Source organism: Pantherophis guttatus, chromosome 4, assembly GCF_059756535.1.
Source record: "Pantherophis guttatus breed Tessera chromosome 4, ASM5975653v1, whole genome shotgun sequence".
Taxonomy (NCBI): Eukaryota; Metazoa; Chordata; class Lepidosauria; order Squamata; family Colubridae; genus Pantherophis; species Pantherophis guttatus.
The window spans coordinates 24169815-24191009 of record NC_142066.1 but is presented as its reverse complement, the minus strand read 5'-3'; the positions used below and the strand labels follow the sequence as shown (position 1 = coordinate 24191009).

Below are 21195 nucleotides of genomic sequence, written 5' to 3'. Positions count from 1 at the left end.
GCTAGCTTCACTGTTCTACATGCCAATATAATGTACTCAATAAAAGATCTTTTGAACCTGACTGAAGCCTGACTGACTTCTCAGCAGACGAGCCCCTTAACACTCCCTTCCTCCCTGCTCTGGTGGGTCAGGTAGATGTCCTTGGGACAAGGTGGTTCTTCAAATAACCTGGTCTGAAGCCATGAAGGATTTGCATTACTTGAATAGCTATCTCCAGAAACAACGAGAGCAGAGAAATAATGATATTTTGCTGCCATTACGATCCACAATATAATCCCCTATATGGGCTGTTGTCTCTATTCAATCATATTCATTTTTTGTCTTATTCCAATGGTGCCCCATTGTTGTTGTAGGCTATCTTGAAAGCCTGCCTGAATTTCTTTGACCCTTTCTGAATTAAACAGAATCAAGATGGAGTTACTCTGAGTTTTTTCCCCTCACTTTCTACTTTCCCAGGACGTCCATTCCTTCATCAAGGTTAACTTAACATTTCTTTTTTTTAAAAAATTTTTTTATTGAAAATTATTAAAAAATACAGAAAAAAATATAATAATATGGATAGAATTGCAGAGAGTAATATAATACATATAGAGTTTTAAAGTATCAATTTTCGCCTGGAGAAAGTACAAACTTCCATTAAGCTAACTCATCAAAAGAAAGGAAGGTTTAACCAGAAAAAAAATTCTCAATCGTCATGCAGTACTCCTGGAAGTATTTACCCACGTTCACATTAAGGTTAATATTTTCGTTCTTCTTAAGATTTTCTTTTTTTGCAGCCAAGCATACCATCTGTCCCAGTTCCTATATAACCCCGATTCTTGTCTATCTCGCAAAAGTCCAGTAAGCTTGTCTGCTTCTGCACAGTCCATGATCTTTGCAATTAACGTAGCCTCCGATGGGATATTTTTAGATTTCCATTCTTGCGCGAACGAGATCCTGGCTGCAATGATGATGTGGAGAGCGAGATACCAATTAGATTTGTTTAAATTCTCTGGTTTCATGCCTAGTAAAAACGTTTCCGGGTTCAAATCTATTCTACATCCTATGATTTCTAAAATCCATTTTTGAATTCTAGCCCAATATTCTTTTGCTCGGGGACAGCTCCACCAACTATGAAAGTAAGTTCCCATAGCGGCGTTGCATTTCCAGCAAACCGGAGAGGTCCCCGGGAACATCTTCGATAATCTAGCCGGGGGCAGGTGCCATCTATATAGCATTTTGTATATATTTTCCTTATAGGAAACTGACATTGTTAATTTTAAGGTTGTCCCCCAGATTTCTTCCCATTTTTCAAGTTCAATCGAGTATCCCAAATTTCTCCCCCAGGCAATCATTGGGTCTTTGATGACCTCCTCTCCAATCCAGTCCATTAAGAGGAATTGATAGAATTTGGATAATACCTTCTCATCCTTCCCCAACAAGATCTTATCAAGTTCCTGTAGAGAATTATAAATTCCTCCTTTATTTTTATCCTGAGCTGTCCTAGATTGGATCTGATTGTATGACCACCAATCTAGCTCATAGCCTAATTCCCCCAGCATAGTTCGAGATTTTACTTTGCCTGAAGGATCCAACAGAGCTTGGTAGATTAGTGGTTTATTTCTGTTGTAAAGAGTCGGGTGTGTCATTGCCTCTAAAGGGGAAAGCCAAATCGGAGTCATCAGGTAAAATTTATTTCTTATTCGATCCCATATGGTCATCAAAACCTTTCGAATAAAGTGGTCCATAAAATATTTATGTTTTTTGGGCCTTTCCTGACTCAGATAATAGTGCCACCCCTGTTGCAAATTGTGACCTTCCAAGCTAAGGATTCTCCTCCTCCTCAAGGCAATCCAGTCTCTGATCCAAGTTAAGACAGCTGCCTGATGATAAAGCTCCCATTTAGGTAGGCCAAATCCTCCCCTGGAAGGGGATTCTTGAAGCATTTTCAATTTAATCCTTGGTTTTTTATTCTGCCATACAAATCTACATATACACTGATCTAAAGAATGAAAAAAATTTGTATCTACTAAAACTGGGGCTGTCTGAAAGAGAAAAATCCATTTAGGCAGGATATACGTCTTAACTACTGCAATTCTACCTAATAATGATAGCTGTAAACTTTTCCATCCTTCCAACATTTCTTTAGTTTGGCTAAGTAGTTTTTGGTAGTTGTCTTCTTTAATGGTCGAGCATTTAGATGAAAGCCAAATTCCTAAGTATTTTAGTTTTTTGACTATCTGGATCCCTAGTTCTTCCTCTAACTGCGCTTTTTGATTCTTCGTCATATTTTTAATTAGGGTCTTGGTTTTATCTTTATTTAATTTAAATCCCGCTACTTTTCCGTAAGCCTCCAATTCCTGTAGCAGGATTGGTCCCGATTCCAAAGGTTCTTCCAAGACAAATATCAAGTCGTCCGCAAAGGCTTGGAGCTTAAACTCTTCCCCTCTGTTTCTTAGCCCTCTAATTCCTTGATTTCTTCTGACCTCATTCAATAATAACTCTAGGGTTAAAATAAATAAAAGTGGAGATAATGGACATCCCTGTCTAGTACCTTTACTTATATCAATTTTTTCAGACTCCTCCCCATTAATAAGTATTTTCGCTGTCTGTTTTGCGTATACTGTCCGGATTGCCCTGGTAAATCTTTCCCCGAATTCCATTTCGCTCAACTGTGCAAAGAGAAATTTCCAGCTCACTCTGTCAAAGGCTTTTTGTGCATCCACGGAGACCAGGGCCATTAACATTTCTTTACAATCAACAAAATTACATTGGTGAAGACCGTCTGGAGAGTCTGAACCTTGGTCACTCTCACCCACTTAACAAGTCTAAATTCTATTGCAATTCACGCACTTAACAAATCTAAATTCTATTGCAATTAAAAAATTGAAGAAGACAATTATTTCTGAATAAAATTCAGAATGCAGAACATTTTCATCCAAATCATAGAAATTCAGGTATCATTCATGCTGCCCTTGATATCACATCAGTCTTTTTCCTAACAAGCTGCTCTCTTGTATTCAGCTCTGGTCTCAGTATGATGATGTAGCACTTGGGCAGGAAAATGCAGCCTAATAAGCCACCACTTGAGGCCAAGATAGAGAAGACTTCCACAGCCACCATGGATTTCCCCTTGGTGCTCAAGTAAGTGGGCACAAAGGACACCCAAACACTGCAGAAGACCAGCATGCTGAAGGTGATGAGTTTGGCTTCATTGAAAGTGTCAGGTAACTTCCGGGCAAAGAAGGCCACCGTGAAGCTGATGAGGGCCAGAAGCCACATGTAGCCCAGCACAACATAAAACATGATCTCCGAACCTTCGTTGCATTGCACTAAGATCTCATCCACCTGGGAATGCATGTCCAAGTCTGGGAAAGGAGGAGAAATGGTCAACCACACAGCACAGATGCTTGTTTGAATAAGGGAGCAAAAAACAATGACTGAGACGGACAGCCTTTTCCCCACCCACAACCTCATGCGGTTCCCTGGCTTTGTGGCCATGAAGGCCAGAACCACCGTGACGGTTTTGGCTAACACACAAGACACCGCAATGGAGAAGACAACTCCAAAAACTGCTTGTCGGAGGAGACATGTGACTGTCCCTGGACATCCGAGGAAGAGGAAGGAGCAAAGAAAACACAGCAGGAGCGAGACGAGCAGGGTGCAGGTGATATCCCAATTGTTGGCTTTGACGATGGGAGTGTTCTGGTGGAAGATGAATGTCCCCATCACCACAACTGTGATGACAGCAAAAGAAACAGCAAAGCCAGTCAGGACTTCTCCCAGGACTTCTTTGTAGGATAAGTAGGTGATAATTTTGGGAATACATTGATGGTGTTTCTCATTTGGATATTGTTTTTCCGGACACCTCTCACATTGCTTGGAATCTATGAACCATAAATAGAATATCTAAAAATTCTACACATTGAATCAAATTAAGTTTTTAGCAATTATTCCTTCTTGAAGCTTTTTTTTAGAGAGAATAAACCTCTTAAAATTTTTGCTTTAAGAAAATCCTTTCAAAATTTATTTTTGTATTCAATAGACCAGTGGTGGGATTCTGCTGCTTCTAGGCAGTTTGGCCAAACTGTTTGTTAAATTGCTGGTTTGCCCTGCCCCTTGCCAATAAATAGTGGGGGCGGGGCGAGATGAGGGGCGGGCAAGCCAGTAATTTAACAAACGGTTCAGTGTTTTTTTGCAATTTATTGGCCTCACAGCATACCGAACCGTTTGCTAAATTGCTGGCTCACCAGACCCTCGCCCTGCCCCACCTCCCACCCATGCGGTGTCAGCCTACCCTAGTCCAGGGCTGGGCAATTGTGGCTCTTTTACAATCTGTGGACTTCAACTTCCGCCTAGCCCATTCTGGGAAATTGTGGAGAATTCTGGGAATTGAAGTCCACAAGTCTTAAAGCTGCCAAGGTGGGAGACATCTGCTGTTACACTGTAGAATCCTTTCAAGCATGAGGCTGGCCAAGTATCCTCCTTGAGAGACAACAGTTGAACATCAGGAGCGCTAATTGAGGGCAGGGCTACATTTGGAAATTTTTGCATTTTTGGAGGTGGTGCAATATGATCTGGTGTCTGCAATGGAGAGCAAAATCGGCTTCTTTTCTCCGCTGTAAGTGCGGCATCAGGATTCCACCTTGGTATATTTGCAGCACAAGGCAGAACTTGGGACTCGGAGCGGTAAACAGCATCTGGTTCAGGGAGCAGCCGGATTTTGCTCTCCATTACTCTTTCGGCCCCCTGCAAGCTCTTGTCTCTCGAAGAGCGCTCCCTGAAGTGGTGCGGGAAACTTTGGTTGGGCTTCTCAAGAGATGAGAGCTTGCAGGGGCCCGAGAGAGCAATGGAGAGCAAAATCTGGCTGCTCCCCGAACCAGACGCTGTTTACCACTCCGAGTCGGCAGGAAACGAGGGCTGCCTTGCGCCGCAAATATACCAAGGTGGAATCCTGATGCTGCACTTACAGCAGAGAGAAGAAGCTAGATTTTGCTCTCCATTGCAGACACCAGATTGGCCCCCTGCAAGAGAAAGGGAGAGAGAGAAAGTGGAGGAGAGAGAGAGAAAGAGAAAGAGGGGGGGAGAGAAAGAGAATGAGAGAAAGAGGAGGAGAGAGGGGGAGAGAGAGAAAGGGGGAGAAAGAGTGGGGGAGAGAGAGAAGGGGAGAGAGAAAGAGAGAATGAGAGAGAGAGTGGGGGAGAGAGAGAAGGGGGAGAGAAAGAGAACGAGAGAGGGTTAGGGTTAGGGTTAGGGTTAGAGAGAGAGAGAATGAGAGAAAGGGGGAGAGAAAGAAAGGGGGGAGAGAGAGAAAGGGGGAGAAAGAGTGGGGGAGAGAAAAAGAGAATGAGAGAGAGAGTGGGGGAGAGAGAGAGTGGGGGAGAGAGAGAAGGGGGAGAAAGAGAATGAGGGAGAGTGTGTGAGGGAGATAGAAAGAGGGGGAGAGAATGAGAGAGAGAGAGAGTAGGGGAGAGAGGGAGAGAGAAAGGGGGGAGAGAATGAGAGAATGAGAGAGAGAGAGTGGGGGAGAGAGGGAGAGAAAGAGGGGGAGAGAGAGAATGAGAGGGAAAGAGTGGGAGAGAGAAAGAGAAAGAGTGGGGGAGAGAGAAAGGGGGGGAGAATGAGAGAATGAGAGAGAGAGTGGGGGAGAGAGGGAGAGAAAGAGGGGGAGAGAGAAAGAATGAGAGAGAGGGGGAGAGAGAAAGAGAATGAGAGAAAGAGTGGGAGAGAGAGAGAAAGAGTGTGAGAGAGAAAGAGAGAGAAAGAGTGGGGGAGAGAGAAAGTGGGGGGAGAGAAAGAGAATGAGAGGGGGGAGAGAGAGAGAAAGAGGGGGAGAGAGGGGAGAGAGAGAGAGAAAGAGGGAGGAGAGTGCCTGAAGGACCCTATCCCGTCACTGGGAGTCCAGGTGCTTCAGCAAGCGGCGCGTTGGATTCGTATTAATGGTCCATGAAATTTAAAATTATGAACTTGGTGGTCCCTGAGATCCAAAAGGTTGGGGACTCCTGCTCTGGAGGATTTAAGTAGCTTAACTGTGCTTGCTTGCCAATACCAGAATTACAGAGTTGGAAGGGACCTTTGGAGGTCTTCTAGTCCAGAGATCTCCAACCTTGGCAACTTTCTCTGCCTGGGCCTGATGCTTCCTGAGAGGCAGGGGGTCTCTCCGAATGGGACTCCCTCCCCAAAGGCTGACCCCAAAGCCCTAGCTCAGAGGTCTTCAAACTTGGCAACTTAAAGACTTGTGGACTTCAATTCCCAGAATTCTCTAGCCAGCATCGCTGGCTGGGTAATTCTGGGAGTTGAAGTCTGCCAGGCTTAAAGTTGCCAAGGTTGGAGATCACTGGACTAGAAGATAAATGATAGCATAAATGATGACCGGTCAAAAGTGCGAGGACCTGTCAGAAATCACTTTTTTCAGTCCCTATGTGCATATGGACTACTCAGAGGGCTGAAAAAGTTATTTTTGACCAGTCCTCGCACTTTTGACCAGTCCTTGAACTTACGACTGTCCTCACATTTTATGTTTTGCGCCCTATCTTGTCACCATGGTAAAGAGAAGTAGTGGTGAAATGACTGACATGGTTGTTAAGAATGCCACAATGGACATAAATGTGAGGATGATCATAAGTGCGAGGACCGGTCAAAAGTGTGAGGGTCAGTCAGAAATGTCTTTTTTCAGCCCTCTGATTAGTCCCTATGCACATAGGCACGCCCACCCGGTCACATGATCAGCTAGCCATGCCCATCCAGTCACATGACCACCAAGCCACCCCCCCCAACTAAGCCACGCCCACAGAACCGGTTGTTAAAAAAATTGAATCCCACCACTGCAATAGACCATGTTTCCTGAGCAAGAGATTAAATAAAGAAAAGTTTTACTTAAAAAAAGAAGAGAACAAGGCTAATGAGAAATCCCAATCAATCTATGCTTTTGTTTAAAACTATATTCAAGAACCCAAACTTGGTTATAGCATAATGTATTTTTAAAGAAATAATCCATATTGTTTTCTTACCAATCGTGCTGGAAATGCTTCCCTCTGAACACTCGACACAGTCATAGCAGCAAACCTGTTTTCCCTCCTTAATCAATTTCCGGTACCCAGGATGGCAGCTTTCTACACAGGTGGCAGAAGGTGGAGTCTAATGGGAATGGCAAGAATAAGAAATTAAACGGATTATAATTTTGAATCAATCAGTCAGCAGTAATTCTCTTTAAAGAAATCCAGAAAACCCAGGTTCTTGTAATTTCTAATAATGTTATTGTTTTCCAAGTATCCTTGTTGTGTTACGTTGCTACTCAAGAGTGGTATCCTCATTTTCCATGTACAGGATGAAGCAAAACAAGCAAATTGCCCAGCTTCAGTGACCTCCCTTTTTCTGAACATACTCAGCTATCAAAAAACCATCTGACAATTAGGAGAATGATCCAAGTGTGGTGAACCCAGGACTGGTATATATCCATCTCTAGTATTCTGTGATGAACAATAAAATGGGATAGCAAAATAGCCGAATCTTGCCTGTATTTTAAAATACACAAGCCTGCAGAAAAAGTATTCTGGGAAAAGGAAGAGAAAAAAAACCACTGAATCTCTAAATGGCCAGCAGTTGTCTCTGGATTTTTAAATTGGCTATAGGAAGCAAAATGTGATAGTGGCAAAAAAAATATTTCCTGCAAAATGCCTGGGAAATGGGATGTTTATATTAGCCTGAATTGGAAAATAGATATGATGACCTTTTTCATGCTTTGTGTCTCACCTGATTCAAACATTGACTAAAAGGTCAGATAAACTCATTAGTGGGAAAATCAGCCAGCCAGCCTTCCAATCTATCTATCTATCTATCTATCTATCTATCTATCTATCTATCTATCTATCTATCTATCTATCTATCTATCATCTATCTTCCATCCATCCATCCATCTATCTTCCATCATCTTTCTCTCTCTCTCTCTCTCTTTCTCTCTCATCTATCTATCCATCTATCATACATCATCTATCTATCTATCTATCTATCTATCTATCTATCTATCTATCATCCATTCATCCATCCATCTATCTATCTATCTTCCATCATCTTTCTCTCTCTCACTCTCTCTCTCATCTATCGATCCATCCATCTATCATACAACATCTATCTATCTATCTATCTATCTATCTATCTATCTATCTATCTATCTATCATATCTATCTATCTATCTATCTATCTATCTATCATATCTATCTATCTATCTATCTATCTATCTATCTATCTATCTATCATCTATCTTCCATCCATCCATCCATCTATCTATCTTCCATCATCTTTCTCTCTCTCTCTCTCTCTTTCTCTCTCATCTATCTATCCATCTATCATACATCATCTATCTATCTATCTATCTATCTATCTATCTATCTATCTATCTATCTATCATCCATTCATCCATCCATCTATCTATCTATCTTCCATCATCTTTCTCTCTCTCTCACTCTCTCTCTCATCTATCGATCCATCCATCTATCATACAACATCTATCTATCTATCTATCTATCTATCTATCTATCTATCTATCATCCATCCATCTATCTATCTATCTTCCATCATCTTTCTCTCTCTCTCATCTATCAATCCATTCATCTATCATACATCCTCTATCTATCTATCTATCTATCTATCTATCTATCTATCTATCTATCTATCTATTTATCTTTTATCTTATATCTATCTATCTATCTATCTATCTATCTATCTATCTATCTATCTATTATCTATCTTCCATCCATCCATCCATCTATCTATCTTCCATCATCTTTCTCTCTCTCTCTCTCTCTTTCTCTCTCATCTATCTATCCATCTATCATACATCCTCTATCTATCTATCTATCTATCTATCTATCTATCTATCTATCTATCTATCTATTTATCTTTTATCTTATATCTATCTATCTATCTATCTATCTATCTATCTATCTATCTATCTATCTATCTATTTATCTTTTATCTTATATCTATCTACCTATCATCTATCTATCTATCTATCTATCTATCTATCTATCTATCTATCTATCTATCATCTATCTTCCATCCATCCATCCATCTATCTATCTTCCATCATCTTTCTCTCTCTCTCTCTTTCTCTCTCATCTATCTATCCATCTATCATACATCATCTATCTATTATCTATCTATCTATCTATCTATCTATCTATCTATCTATCTATCTATCTATCTATTTATCTTTTATCTTATATCTATCTATCTATCTATCTATCTATCTATCTATCTATCATCCATCCATCCATCCATCTATCTATCTTCCATCATCTTTCTCTCTCTCTCTCGCTCTTTCTCTCATCTATCTATCTATCTATCATACATCCTCTATCTATCTATCTATCTATCTATCTATCTATCTATCTATCTATCTATCTATCTATCTATTTATCTTATATCTTATATCTATCTACCTATCATCTATCTATCTATCTATCTATCTATCTATCTATCTATCTATCTATCTATCTATCTATCTATCTATCTATCATCTATCTATTTATCTTTTATCTTATATCTATCTACCTATCATCCATCTATCTATCTATCTATCTATCTATCTATCTATCTATCTATCTTCCATCCATCCATCCATCTATCTATCTTCCATCATCTTTCTCTCTCTCTCTCTCTCTCTCTCTATTTCTCTCTCATCTATCTATCCATCTATCATACATCCTCTATCTATCTATCTATCTATCTATCTATCTATCTATCTATCTATCATCTATTATCTATTATCTATCTTCCATCCATCCATCCATCTATTGTTGTTGTTTATTAGATTTGTATACCGCCCTACTCCCGAAGGACTCAGGGCGGTGAACAGCCATGAAATAAAACATATAAATACAAAATTTAAAATAGAAATAAAACAAGTTAGATAAATTTGGCTGAACCATATTTAAAACCCCAATAATTTAAAACCAAATTTAAAATTCCCATTTAAAAGAGGAGAAGTTTAGGTCAGGCCGGCTTGCTGGAATAGGAACGTCTTCAGCGTGCGACGGAAGGTACGCAGATCCGGAATCCTCCGTATCTCGGGGGGGAGCTCGTTCCAGATAGTAGGTGCCCCCACAGAGAAGGCTCTCCCCCTGGGGGCCGCCAGTCGACATTGTTTGGCCGACGGCACCCGGAGGAGCCCCTCTCTATGGGAGCGTACTGGTCGGTGGGAGGCTATTGGTGGTAGCAGGCGGTCCCGTAGATAACCAGGTCCTAAGCCATGGAGCGCTCTAAAGGTGATGACCAAAACCTTGAAGCGCACTCGGAAGACCACCGGGAGCCAGTGCAGCTCGCGCAGGAGAGGCGTTACATGGGAGCGCCACGTCGCTCCCATCACCACCCGCGCGGCCGCACTCTGCGCCAGTTGGAGCCTCCGAGTGCTCCTCAAGGGGAGCCCCATGTAGAGAGCGTTACAATAGTCCAGACGGGAGGTGACGAGGGCATGAGTGACCGTGCGTAACGAGTCCCGATCCAGAAAGGGACGCAACTGGCGAATCAGGCGAACCTGATGAAAAATCCTCCCGGTCACGGCCGTCAAGTGCTCTTCTAAAGACAGCCGTGAATCCAGGAGGACACCCAAGTTGCGAGCCCTCTCCGTGGGGGCCAATACTTCGCCCCCAATAGTCAGCGATGGCACCAGCTGACTATATCGGGATGTCGGAAACCACAGCCACTCTGTCTTGGATGGGTTGAGTCTGAGCCTGTTTCTCCCCATCCAGATCCGTACGGCCTCCAGGCACCGGGACATCACTTCAAGGGCATCGTTGGGGTGGTCCGGGGTGGAGATGTACAGCTGGGTGTCGTCAGCGTACTGATGGTACTCCACCCCGAAACCACGGATGATCTCGCCCAACGGCTTCACATAAATGTTGAACAAAAGGGGCGAGAGGACCGATCCTTGTGGCACCCCACATATAAGGGGCCTCGGGGTCGACCTCTGCCCCCCTGTCAACACAGACTGCGACCGGTCGGAGAGAAAGGAGGAGAACCACCGTAGTACGGTGCCTCCCACCCCCAACCCCCCCAACCGGTGCAGCATGATACCATGGTCGATGGTATCAAAAGCCGCTGAGAGATCTAATAGGACCAGGATAGAGGAACAACCTCTGTCCCGAGCCCTCCAGAGATCATCCACCAACGCGACCAATGCCGTTTCCGTGCTGTACCCAGGCCTGAAGCCTGACTGGAACGGATCTAGATACGTCGTTTCATCCAGGTACCGGGGAAACTGTCGTGCCACCACACTCTCAACAACCTTCGCAACAAAGCGAAGGTTGGAGACTGGACGATAATTAGCCAATATTGCCGGGTCCAGGGAAGGCTTCTTGAGGAGAGGTCTCACCACCGCCTCTTTCAAGGCGGCGGGAAAGACACCCTCACTCAATGAAGCATTTATAATCCCCTGGAGCCAGCCTCGCGTCACCTCCCGGGAAGCCAGCACTAACCAGGAGGGGCACGGGTCCAACAAACATCTATCTATCTTCCATCATCTTTCTCTCTCTCTCTCTCTTTCTCTCTCATCTATCTATCCATCTATCATACATCCTCTATCTATCTATCTATCTATCTATCTATCTATCTATCTATTATCTATCTTCCATCCATCCATCCATCTATCTATCTTCCATCATCTTTCTCTCTCTCTCACTCTCTCTCTCATCTATTGATCCATTCATCTATCATACATCCTCTATCTATCTATCTATCTATCTATCTATCTATCTATCTATCTATCTTTTATCTTATATCTATCTACCTATCATCTATCTATCTATCTATCTATCTATCTATCTATCTATCTATCTGCCTATCTATCATCTATATCTATCTATCTATCCTATCCTATCCTATCTATCTATCCATCCATCCATCCATCCATCCATCCATCCATCCATCCATCGTCCATCTATCATCCATTCTCTCTCTCTCTATCTTCCATCATATATCTCTGTCTTCTATCTATCTATCTATCTATCTATCTATCTATCTATCTATTTATCTATCTATCCATCATCCATCGTCTGTCTGCCTATCTATCTATCTATCTATCTATCTATCTATCTATCTTTCATCTATCTATATCTATCTACCTATCATCATCATCTATCTATCATCTATCTATCTATCTATCTATCTATCTATCTATCTATCTACCTATCATCTATCTATCTAATCCATCCATCTATCTATCCATCCATCATGCATGCATGCATCCATCCATCCATCATCCATCACCCATCCATCATCTATCTATCTATCTATCTATCTATCTATCTATCTATCTATCTATCCATCCATCCATCTATCATTCATTATCTGTCTGTCTGTCTGTCTGTCTGTCTGTCTATCTCTATCTATCCATCCATCCATCCATCTATCCATCCATCCATCCATCCATCCATCGTCCATCTATCATCCATTCTCTCTCTCTCTCTCTATCTTCCATCATATATCTCTGTCTCCTATCTATCTATCTATGTATCTATCTATCTATCTATCTATCTATCTATCTATCTATCCATCCATCCATCATCCATCTATCATCCATTCTCTCTCTCTCTCTATCTTCCATCATATATCTCTGTCTCCTATCTATCTATCTATCTATCTATCTATCTATCTATCTATCTATCTATTACCTATCTATCCATCATCCATCGTCTGTCTGTCTGTCTGTCTATCTATCTATCTATCTATCTATCTATCTATCTATCTATCTATTCATCATCTCATCTATCTCATCTATCATCTATCTAGCTCTATATAAAATCTTTCCTTTTCTTGTTTGTATTATTGTAACTGTAATTTTTAATATTTTTTTAAAGAAGACAGATAAATCTTCCCTTCAGTGTTACCTTTCAAAAGATGAATCTTCCACCTCTCTAAGCTCTTAAGGAGCCACTGAACCCAGAGTTTCCATAATCCCAGTGAGCTCTTTCCCTACAATATGAAAGTGCAATGTAGAATTGAGAACTTCTTCATTTTTCCAGGATGCAAAAGTGTTCTAACATCATTAAGAAAATAACAAATCACACTTAAACCACTCTAAGACTACTGGTTTTAAATCCCAGAAATTGAAAAAATATTGCCATGTGTTGGTTGATTTGTTTAACTCACCTGCTTAAATTTGGGATTCCATACAACGGTAGTTGCATTTATGGTGAGATCTTCCTTTTGAGAACTCTGAGGTTCAATACGTCCAATTTGGACCTTCTGAAAGGATCGATTGGGGAAAGTAATCAAGTTGATGATATTGTATGCTGCTGCCAGGTTTCCATTCTCATTGAAAACTATTTCTTCCCCAGCACTATTGTTGAAATGGAGGTTTTTTAGAAATAAACGAAGCTGAAAGATAAGAGAGATAAGTGAGAAATTTATGCCAATAGCAGGTAATAGAAAGTAGAGTTCCATGCTGGGATTTACCAAATGGCGCTCAACTAATTTTTAATGAACATCCAAAGCTTTGAGTTAATAGTATTTTTTTTTATGTTCCAAAGGCATAATTCTATTTTGCAGGACTATATTTTATGTTTAAGTATTATTCTTTTGATGTTCCTTTATGGATAGATTCAAAGAAAAATATTCTTCCAACATTTACTGGGTATCCTGGCCACTCCGACACTCCTTATCTCCAGTGGCTGCTTAAAGATGAACAGTCCATAACTTCTGTAAATGCTTAGATCAGACATACCTTAGAGAACGACAGTATTGTCATTCTATTCTACCCCTTCCAATTTCATCGATTATTATTATTATTTTGCAAAATTCTTCCTTCTCTCTACTTTAGTGAATTTTTCTTCTTCTACTCAACTACAAAATGCTGCAAAAATGGTAACCTTTTACTGGATTTGAGAGTTTTTTTGGAGTGAAGATTGGAAAGGAAGAAGAAGGCCTCTGGGAAAAAAATTACTTCCATATATCTAAGATAATATCTGTAAATAAAAATCAAAATTGCTACAGGGAATAAGCACTTTCAGAGATTACCACCAATCCTATAGATAACTAAAAACTGTAAATTTGAAAGACAAAAGAACAAGTACGAAAAATGGAAAGAGGGACACCCAGTTAAGGCAGGATACTAACAAATAACTAGAGGCTGCAAAGATGGAATCAGAAAAGCTTAGGCTCCAAATCTTGCACCAAAACTCCCCCACCTTTTTTAACATGCAAAAAACAAGGAAAAAGTCAAGGAAACGATTGGTCCACCAATGGGAGAAAATGGCAAGAAGGTGAGCAACAGGGAGAAAGAACTGCTTAATTCATGTTTTGCATCTGTCTTTACACAAAAGGAACGAACAGCCCAGCCTATCAGAAACAGAACCGTGAAAAACAAATCAGGAATACAACTTAAAATAGATAAGAGAATGGTAAATCCACCCTAGATGGATTCAAATCAACAGGACCAGATGGATTACACCCGAAGGTTCTGAAGGAACTGGCAGACATGATCTCAGGACCAATGAACTATATCTTTCAAAAATCCTGGAGTAGCTGGGAACTATCAGAGGATTGGAAAATAGCTGTAGTTCTGTAGTTCCCATGTAGTTCCCATCTTCAAAAAATAGAAAAAACATAAATCCAGGAAATTTCAGACCTATCAGCCTGACCTCAGCCTTCCCCTGGGAAGATTCTGGAAAAGATGATTATCTTTTGGAACGAATCTGTGAACACCTAGAGGCAAAAAAAATCATAACTAGAAGACAACCTGGGTTTGTAAAAAAAAAAAAAAAAAAAAAAAAAGATCATGCCAGAGAAACCTTATTGCATTCTTTGACAAATTGACAACATTTTTTGCACCAGAAAAGAAAAAGTGAGAAAAGAAAAAATAAGGTAAAAGATCAACTATATAGCACATCCTGCAATACATCAAAAACATTTCAGAAGCAGTAGACTACAGCTTCCAAGATCTGCAATTGGGCATTGCACATTGACTAGAGGCTACCGTAGAAGAACAAATTATGCATTGTAAAGACTGTTTGGAGATGGGAGATAATTCCAATGTAATTTACTGGATCCCCTAAATGGATTGCCCCGTGACTATGTAGGACAAATGGGGAGGAAGCTAAGCACCAGATTACAAGAACACAAGCAAGCAGTCAGATAAGGAGACCTGAACTCATTGGTAGCCACAGATTGCAGTGAAAAATGACACACATTTAATGTTGTAGAAACTAAGATCATTGGCCATGCAGGGAAACGATTGAATCCTGGGAAATGGCCCCTTGTCAGTTAACAGGAATGCTGAATTACCACCAGATTATCAAAGATTAGGAGGTGAGGGCTTGGTAGCACAAGGAAATGACAGCCAATTGTCAGCCATCAACACACCAATCAGCCAATAGAACCACATAAACACGGCTCACATAACAGCCCAAAACAGGTATTTCAGTAGAGAGAAATTTCCGAAAGACGGGCTCCAGCATGAGTCTGAAAGCTCGGATGAGTAAATCTCTGGTCCCATTGACCGACCCAAATTCGATCTCGCATCATTATCCTGGGACATGTGCTTTCATTAGTAAAAGTATAGTATTAGTATTGAAATTACTATATTATTATGGCTATGTTCCCATTGAAAGGCATCATTACTAACCTGCCAAGGTTGGACTTTCAGAAAATTCCACTTCTCTCCATTGCCTCTTGTGTTCTGCCTGGCTCTGGATGAATACATAGCATGGAGACCATGTGCTACAGCATAGACAGCATTGTAAATACTGTAGCTCTGGCCAGACATCTCCATTTCAAAGACAGTTCCAGGGAGACTCCGCACATCCTCTTTTCCAGTGCAGCTTCCTTTAGCTGGTGCTTGTATACTTTTTATTGGAAATGAACAGATAAATACGGCACCCCAGAATACAGGTAGGAAATGCACTTTAGAGTTATATGGATTTAGCTTCTCAAGGAACTCTTGAAAGCCTGGTACCCTATTTGTGTGTTGTGCAAATGACAAGCTGCCATTGAAAGACAATGGGGTGAATTTGTGTGCTTGAAAGACAGAAGTGACATCCCAGAGAGCACTTATGACCCAAACCCTCTCTATTGGGAGCCTGTGATCAAGTTCATAGTATTCAAGAATTACTCGTAAGCCTTCTATAGATTGAATGTCCCCATAAACTAATATTACTTTGGTTTTACTATACCAGAGGACACGCCCTATTTTACCTAGATTAATCTTCCGTGAAGTACTGGGGTCATAATCTGTCAATCTTGGAATAAATTGAATTACAGAAATACAAATATCACTCTGGATGAATTTTGGTCTCAGAATTCTGAGAAATCTCTCTCCACTGGTGTCTTCTGGAATGAGCAGGTCAATCCAATTCCATCCAAAATATTTCAAGAGCTGAATAATCCCAGCATAGTGGAGGTTTTCATTTGGAGTCATCCAGAAGAAAGAAGGAAACTGCTGTTTATCACTCAATGCCAGGTCAAAAGTGCCATAACTGAGCTGCAGAGTGGGAATAATAATGATGTACTTTAGGCTAGGAAATCTTTTTGCAGAGATGTCAAAAAGAAAGAAGGAAGCATATTTCTTTTACATCTTATTTCCATTAAGAAATCATTAATGGGAGAGATAAATATTAAATCTGGGGATCAACAAGTCTTTCCTGAGAGCTCTTGCAACCAAACCACCATTAGCATTTCATTCATCCTTTTTTAGACAGTCATCTCAATCTTTCATTGTGCTAAGCAGAAATAGACAGCAGATAGGAATGAGTCACAAGAGAGGAGGCTTATTCATTAAGGATTAGACAGTATTAATTACCCACAGTGACACTCAAATAACTTTCAACTAGCATTTTATATTATAAGGATAACGTATCTATTACTTTACTGATAAATATATTTAAAATTGTTGTGGCATAAACAAAAAGAGAGAAAGTCAAATAACATGAGGCATACCCAGAAGATGGAGAGACAACATCAGACACTACTACAATATAAATTAAGAATGGCTGCCAGAAGGGTGAGAACCAGAAGATAAAAGATGCACTGCATTTCTCTGGCAAAATAAATAAATAAAAATTACCTAAAATGACTTCCCAATACTTTTACTTATTCTTGAAGGCTCCCTCCACTTTTTTTCCTCAGATATATATATTTTAAAACTACCACCCTTTCCTTCTTCTTGTGCATTTATGTGAGCCCAGATACCTACCTGTGGAATCTTGTAGGCATTTAAGGTGTTGGCCATCTGGATGGTGTTATGGGAAGGGAGATCACCAATGACAGCCATGATGTTTTGCTCCTTTCCCTTCCTATAATTGAGTTGACAGCGGTCTTCCACAAAGAGGAGAATGAAAAGGTTCTCAGAGGCTTTCACTGCCTGAAAACCATTTTCATATATCTTGGAGACCAAGGTGATGTTGGGTAACAAATTCTTATTCCTGTTGATCTCCTGAATGGCAAAACTGAAGGCTAGGATATGCTGTAAGTTTTTAGGCAATAAGCTGCAAGAAGAATTTCATTTAGTTCTATCATCTTCGAATCTGACAATAATTAAATTTAGACAGACATCTTTCATAATGCCTAAAGTGATATATCTCTCTGCTTTAATGAGTATTAGAGAAATAAAGGAAGCACTCATGTTCTGAAGCACTTCTTTGAAAAAGAAAAAACACAATAATGGAGTTGGAAGGGCCCTTGGAGGTCTTCTAGTCCAACTGTTGCTCAGCCAGGAAACCTTATACCATTTGAGGCAAGTGGTTCTCCAATCTCTTCTTAAAATCTTCCAGTGTTGGAGCATTCAGAACTTCTGGTGGCAAATCATTCCACTGATGGATTATTCTAACTGTCAGGAGTTTCTGCTTAGTTCTAGGTTGCTTCTCTTCTTGAGTAGTTTCTATCCATTGCTTCTTGTCCTGCCTTCAGGTGCTTTACAGAATTGATTGACTCCCACTTCTCTGTGACTTAAATATTGAAACATTGCTATCATGTCTCCCCTAGTCCTTCTTTTTTTTAAAAAAAATTAAACTAGATATTCCCAATTCCTGCAACAATTTTTCATATTATTATTATTTTTATTATTATTTATTTAATTTTTATACCGGCCTTCTCCCAAAGGACTCAGGGCGGTGAACAGTCAGAATAACATACATATAAAACTGTGAAATAAAAACAATTTAAAATAATTAAACCAATTTGGCTCATCAGTTAAGATCCTCAGCATAGAATTTAGACAATTTGAAAATTTATGCCAGCCTGGCTTGGTGAAACAGAAAGGTCTTAAATGCATGACGGAAAGTACGGAGATCTGGGATCATTCGTATCCCTGGGGGTATCCTGTTCCAAAGGGTAGGTGTCCCCACAGAGAAGGCTCTCCCCCTGGGAACCACTAGTCGACATTGCTTTAGTGACGGCACCCTGAGGAGGCCCACTCTGTGGGAGCGTACTGGTTTTCATTTCATTTCATTTTCATTTTATTAAATTTATTAAATGGTTGGTGGGAGGTTATCGGTTGCAGAAGGTGGTCTCGTAGGTACCCAGGTCCTAAGCCATGGAGCACTTTAAAGGTAAGAACCAACACCTTGAAGCGCACTCGGAAGACCACCGGGAGCCAGTGCAGCTCACGTAGGAGAGGTGTTACATGTGAGCGCCATGTCGCTCCCTAATCACCCGTGCGGCTGCATTCTGGACAAGTTGGAGCCTCTGGGTGCACCTCAAGGGGAGCCCCATGTAGAGATATGTTTTAGCCTGCAGTACAATCCCCTAATTATCTTGGCTGCTGTTCTTTGCACTCTTTCTAGAGTAATGTGGCAACCAAAACTAAAGAAGCTTTGAAGAAAAAGCTTTGATTCTTAAAATTCAGTACTTAAGATATTCCAGAAGTGAGGAAGGTTGAGGTGGAGAGTTTGAAACACACTTAAGAATCCTGTGGGCAGTTGTGCATCCCATTTTGAGAAATATAAAACTGTGTTTTAATGCAATCAAAAGGATTGTTTCATATATGTAGGGCAGCAATGGAACTGCATGACAGAAACTGATGGACTGTGCCAACTGTTAATGACAATCCAAGTACTGAAGATGTAAGAGTTACATTTATAACTTTTATTAAAATGCTAAATATTTTTGACTGGGTTTTTTTCCCCTTTTGCATACAAAATAAAAACTATAGAGGAACAATGTTATTAAAATTGTGAGTTTTTCTTATGAGCCGATGAATTCATGTGTAAAAGAGGCACATGAAAAACCATGCCTGCAAGGCAACATTCAACAGCTATAGTCCAGCACCTGAAATATCATTAATCAAGACAGAAGTATAAATAAGAGTCTTGCTCAACCATTTTTTATTCTCTTCTAAAATTAAGGAATTAAACAACATATCCTGAATACAATCAATTTAAAAAAACCTTGAAAGGCATATCACAGTTTTCTTCAAAGGAGTACTTGCCTTCCTTTCAAAGACCCTACTGGGCGTTCCATAAAGTGGAGGAAAGACCATTCAGGATATGCAGTAGACACAAATTCTGCAATGACGATCTCACTGGAGAGAGCTGGGAGATTAGTCTGCAAATGTTCTTTGTTTCGACACATGGAGTTGAAGGTCTTGCTAAAAGAAGCTTGGAGGGCAAGGAGAGAGAATAAAAGCCAATGGCAAAGTATGTGAGTCTCTTTGAATGCTGAAGCAATTTGGCTCCAATCACAGCAGTGCAGCCACATCTCCATCATCACAACACTTTGCCTGGAACAATGAAAGAACCTCTATTGGTTTTAAGCATAACTAAAGTTGTAGATTACAATTATTATCATCTGAGTGATTCATACTGCAACCTACTGCGCTTCATGGAGTTGTTGTTAATTTTAAACTATTAAGTCTCCCTAGGTTCTATGCCTTCCCTAAAAACAAGTTTAATTAATTAATTTAGATAATTACAAGGTGGATGAATCCCTTTCGCCAAGCTATTCAGCTCTTCTTCCAATTGAAGAAATTGTACAGTCCAAACTCATCTCTTGGTAGCTCCTCATCAGGCAAGATAGAAATGATCTTGAGATCTTGGAAACTGAGTTTTGTATGTTGGTTAAAAGAGGAGGAAACAGATTAGTAGTCAGATAAGTTTTCCCTTCTCATCTCACAACCTCCTAATTCAGAAAAATACTTACCAGTTCTGCCTCTTGCTTTGCTAAAACTGTCACATTGAAAAAAAAGAAAGTCTGTAGGAGCAGAGGTGGGATTCAGCCAGTTCAAACCGGTTCATGCGAACCGGTAGTGGCCACTTGCGGGTTGGCCTGCCCCCGCCCACCTGCCCAGCTGCAATCCTGTCCTATATTGCTGTGTTTTTGGCATCGCATGCATGTGCGGATGGCGTGTGCATGTGAATTGCCATGTTTTGTGATGTCGCATGTATGTGCAGACAGCACATATGAGCAAATTGCTGTGTTTTGTGACATCACATGCCAAATAAATTGCCGCATTGGTTGACATCGCATGGATGGCGCATATGTGAGCTCACATTTCCGGTGCTGGGCAAACCGGTTGCTACAGTATGTGAAGCCCACCTCTCTGTAGGAAGATATTTATGGAGATTCTCAATCATCCAAATCATGATTGTCCCAAAGGTGGTTTTTTTTCTTTCTTTTCTTTTTTTTAAAAAAGCATCTGGAGTTATTTTTATTTTTTTTCTTTTCAAACATTTTACTTTTCATCCAAAAAGTTTCTTGGATGGGAAGCAAAATGTTTTCGAAGAAAAAGAAGAAGAAAATCCAATTGCCTTTTGTAAAAAGCACCTCTGGGTCTGTAGGAACCTGTGTGAGTTTTCAAGAACAGGGTCCCTCTGGTCTCTCTCTGGACATTCTGGAGCAATGAAGGGGCACGTTCTGTGTCTCCAGGTCCATCTTATCATGGTTCAAGGTATATAACCTGATCACATGTGACTCAAGTACATTAGTGGAACTGTCTTAGACCATTTGTAGCATGTATGTACATATTTCAGGAGGATTTTCTCTGTCCTCAAGGTATCTTGAAAGAATATTATTTATATTTTTTATTCATAAAGTACCAGAATCACAGAAATAAAAAAAAATGACTGAATAACAGAGTTAGAAGGGACTTTAGAGGTCTTCTAGTTCTAACCTCCAGGAAATTTCTCCTTAGTTCTAAGTTGCTTCTCTCCTTGATTAGTTTCCATCCATTGTTTCTTGCCCTGCCTTCAGGTGACTTGGAGCATAGGTTGATCCCCTCTTCTTTGTGGC

General features: G+C 40.5%; 1 protein-coding gene across 1 annotated transcript; it reads right to left on the bottom strand.

The window, feature by feature from the left end:
- Window positions 1-2936: 2936 nt before the first annotated feature.
- On the bottom strand, window positions 2937-19539 carry LOC148113913 (vomeronasal type-2 receptor 26-like). The gene is made up of 6 exons (XM_087893536.1): window positions 19397-19539; window positions 17165-17456; window positions 15599-16453; window positions 13126-13353; window positions 6990-7116; window positions 2937-3866 (listed from the first exon to the last, which is right to left on the bottom strand). The coding sequence occupies exons 1-6, from the start codon at window positions 19537-19539 to the stop codon at window positions 2944-2946; spliced, it is 2568 nt and encodes an 855-aa protein (XP_087749662.1). The 3' UTR covers window positions 2937-2943.
- Between the last annotated feature and the right edge of the window lie 1656 nt (window positions 19540-21195).

What these genes read in the sequence shown, in the direction of transcription:
- LOC148113913 (XM_087893536.1), bottom strand. Translation starts at nt 19,539, where the DNA reads ATGTGTCGAAACAAAGAACATTTGCAGACTAATCTCCCAGCTCTCTCC. An exon ending in ATGCCTACAAGATTCCACAG is followed by an intron (nt 16,454 to 17,164) that starts GTAGGTATCTGG and finishes CCCACTCTGCAG; the next exon opens with CTCAGTTATGGCACTTTTGA. An exon ending in TGAAAGTCCAACCTTGGCAG is followed by an intron (nt 13,354 to 15,598) that starts GTTAGTAATGAT and finishes CTTATCTTTCAG; the next exon opens with CTTCGTTTATTTCTAAAAAA.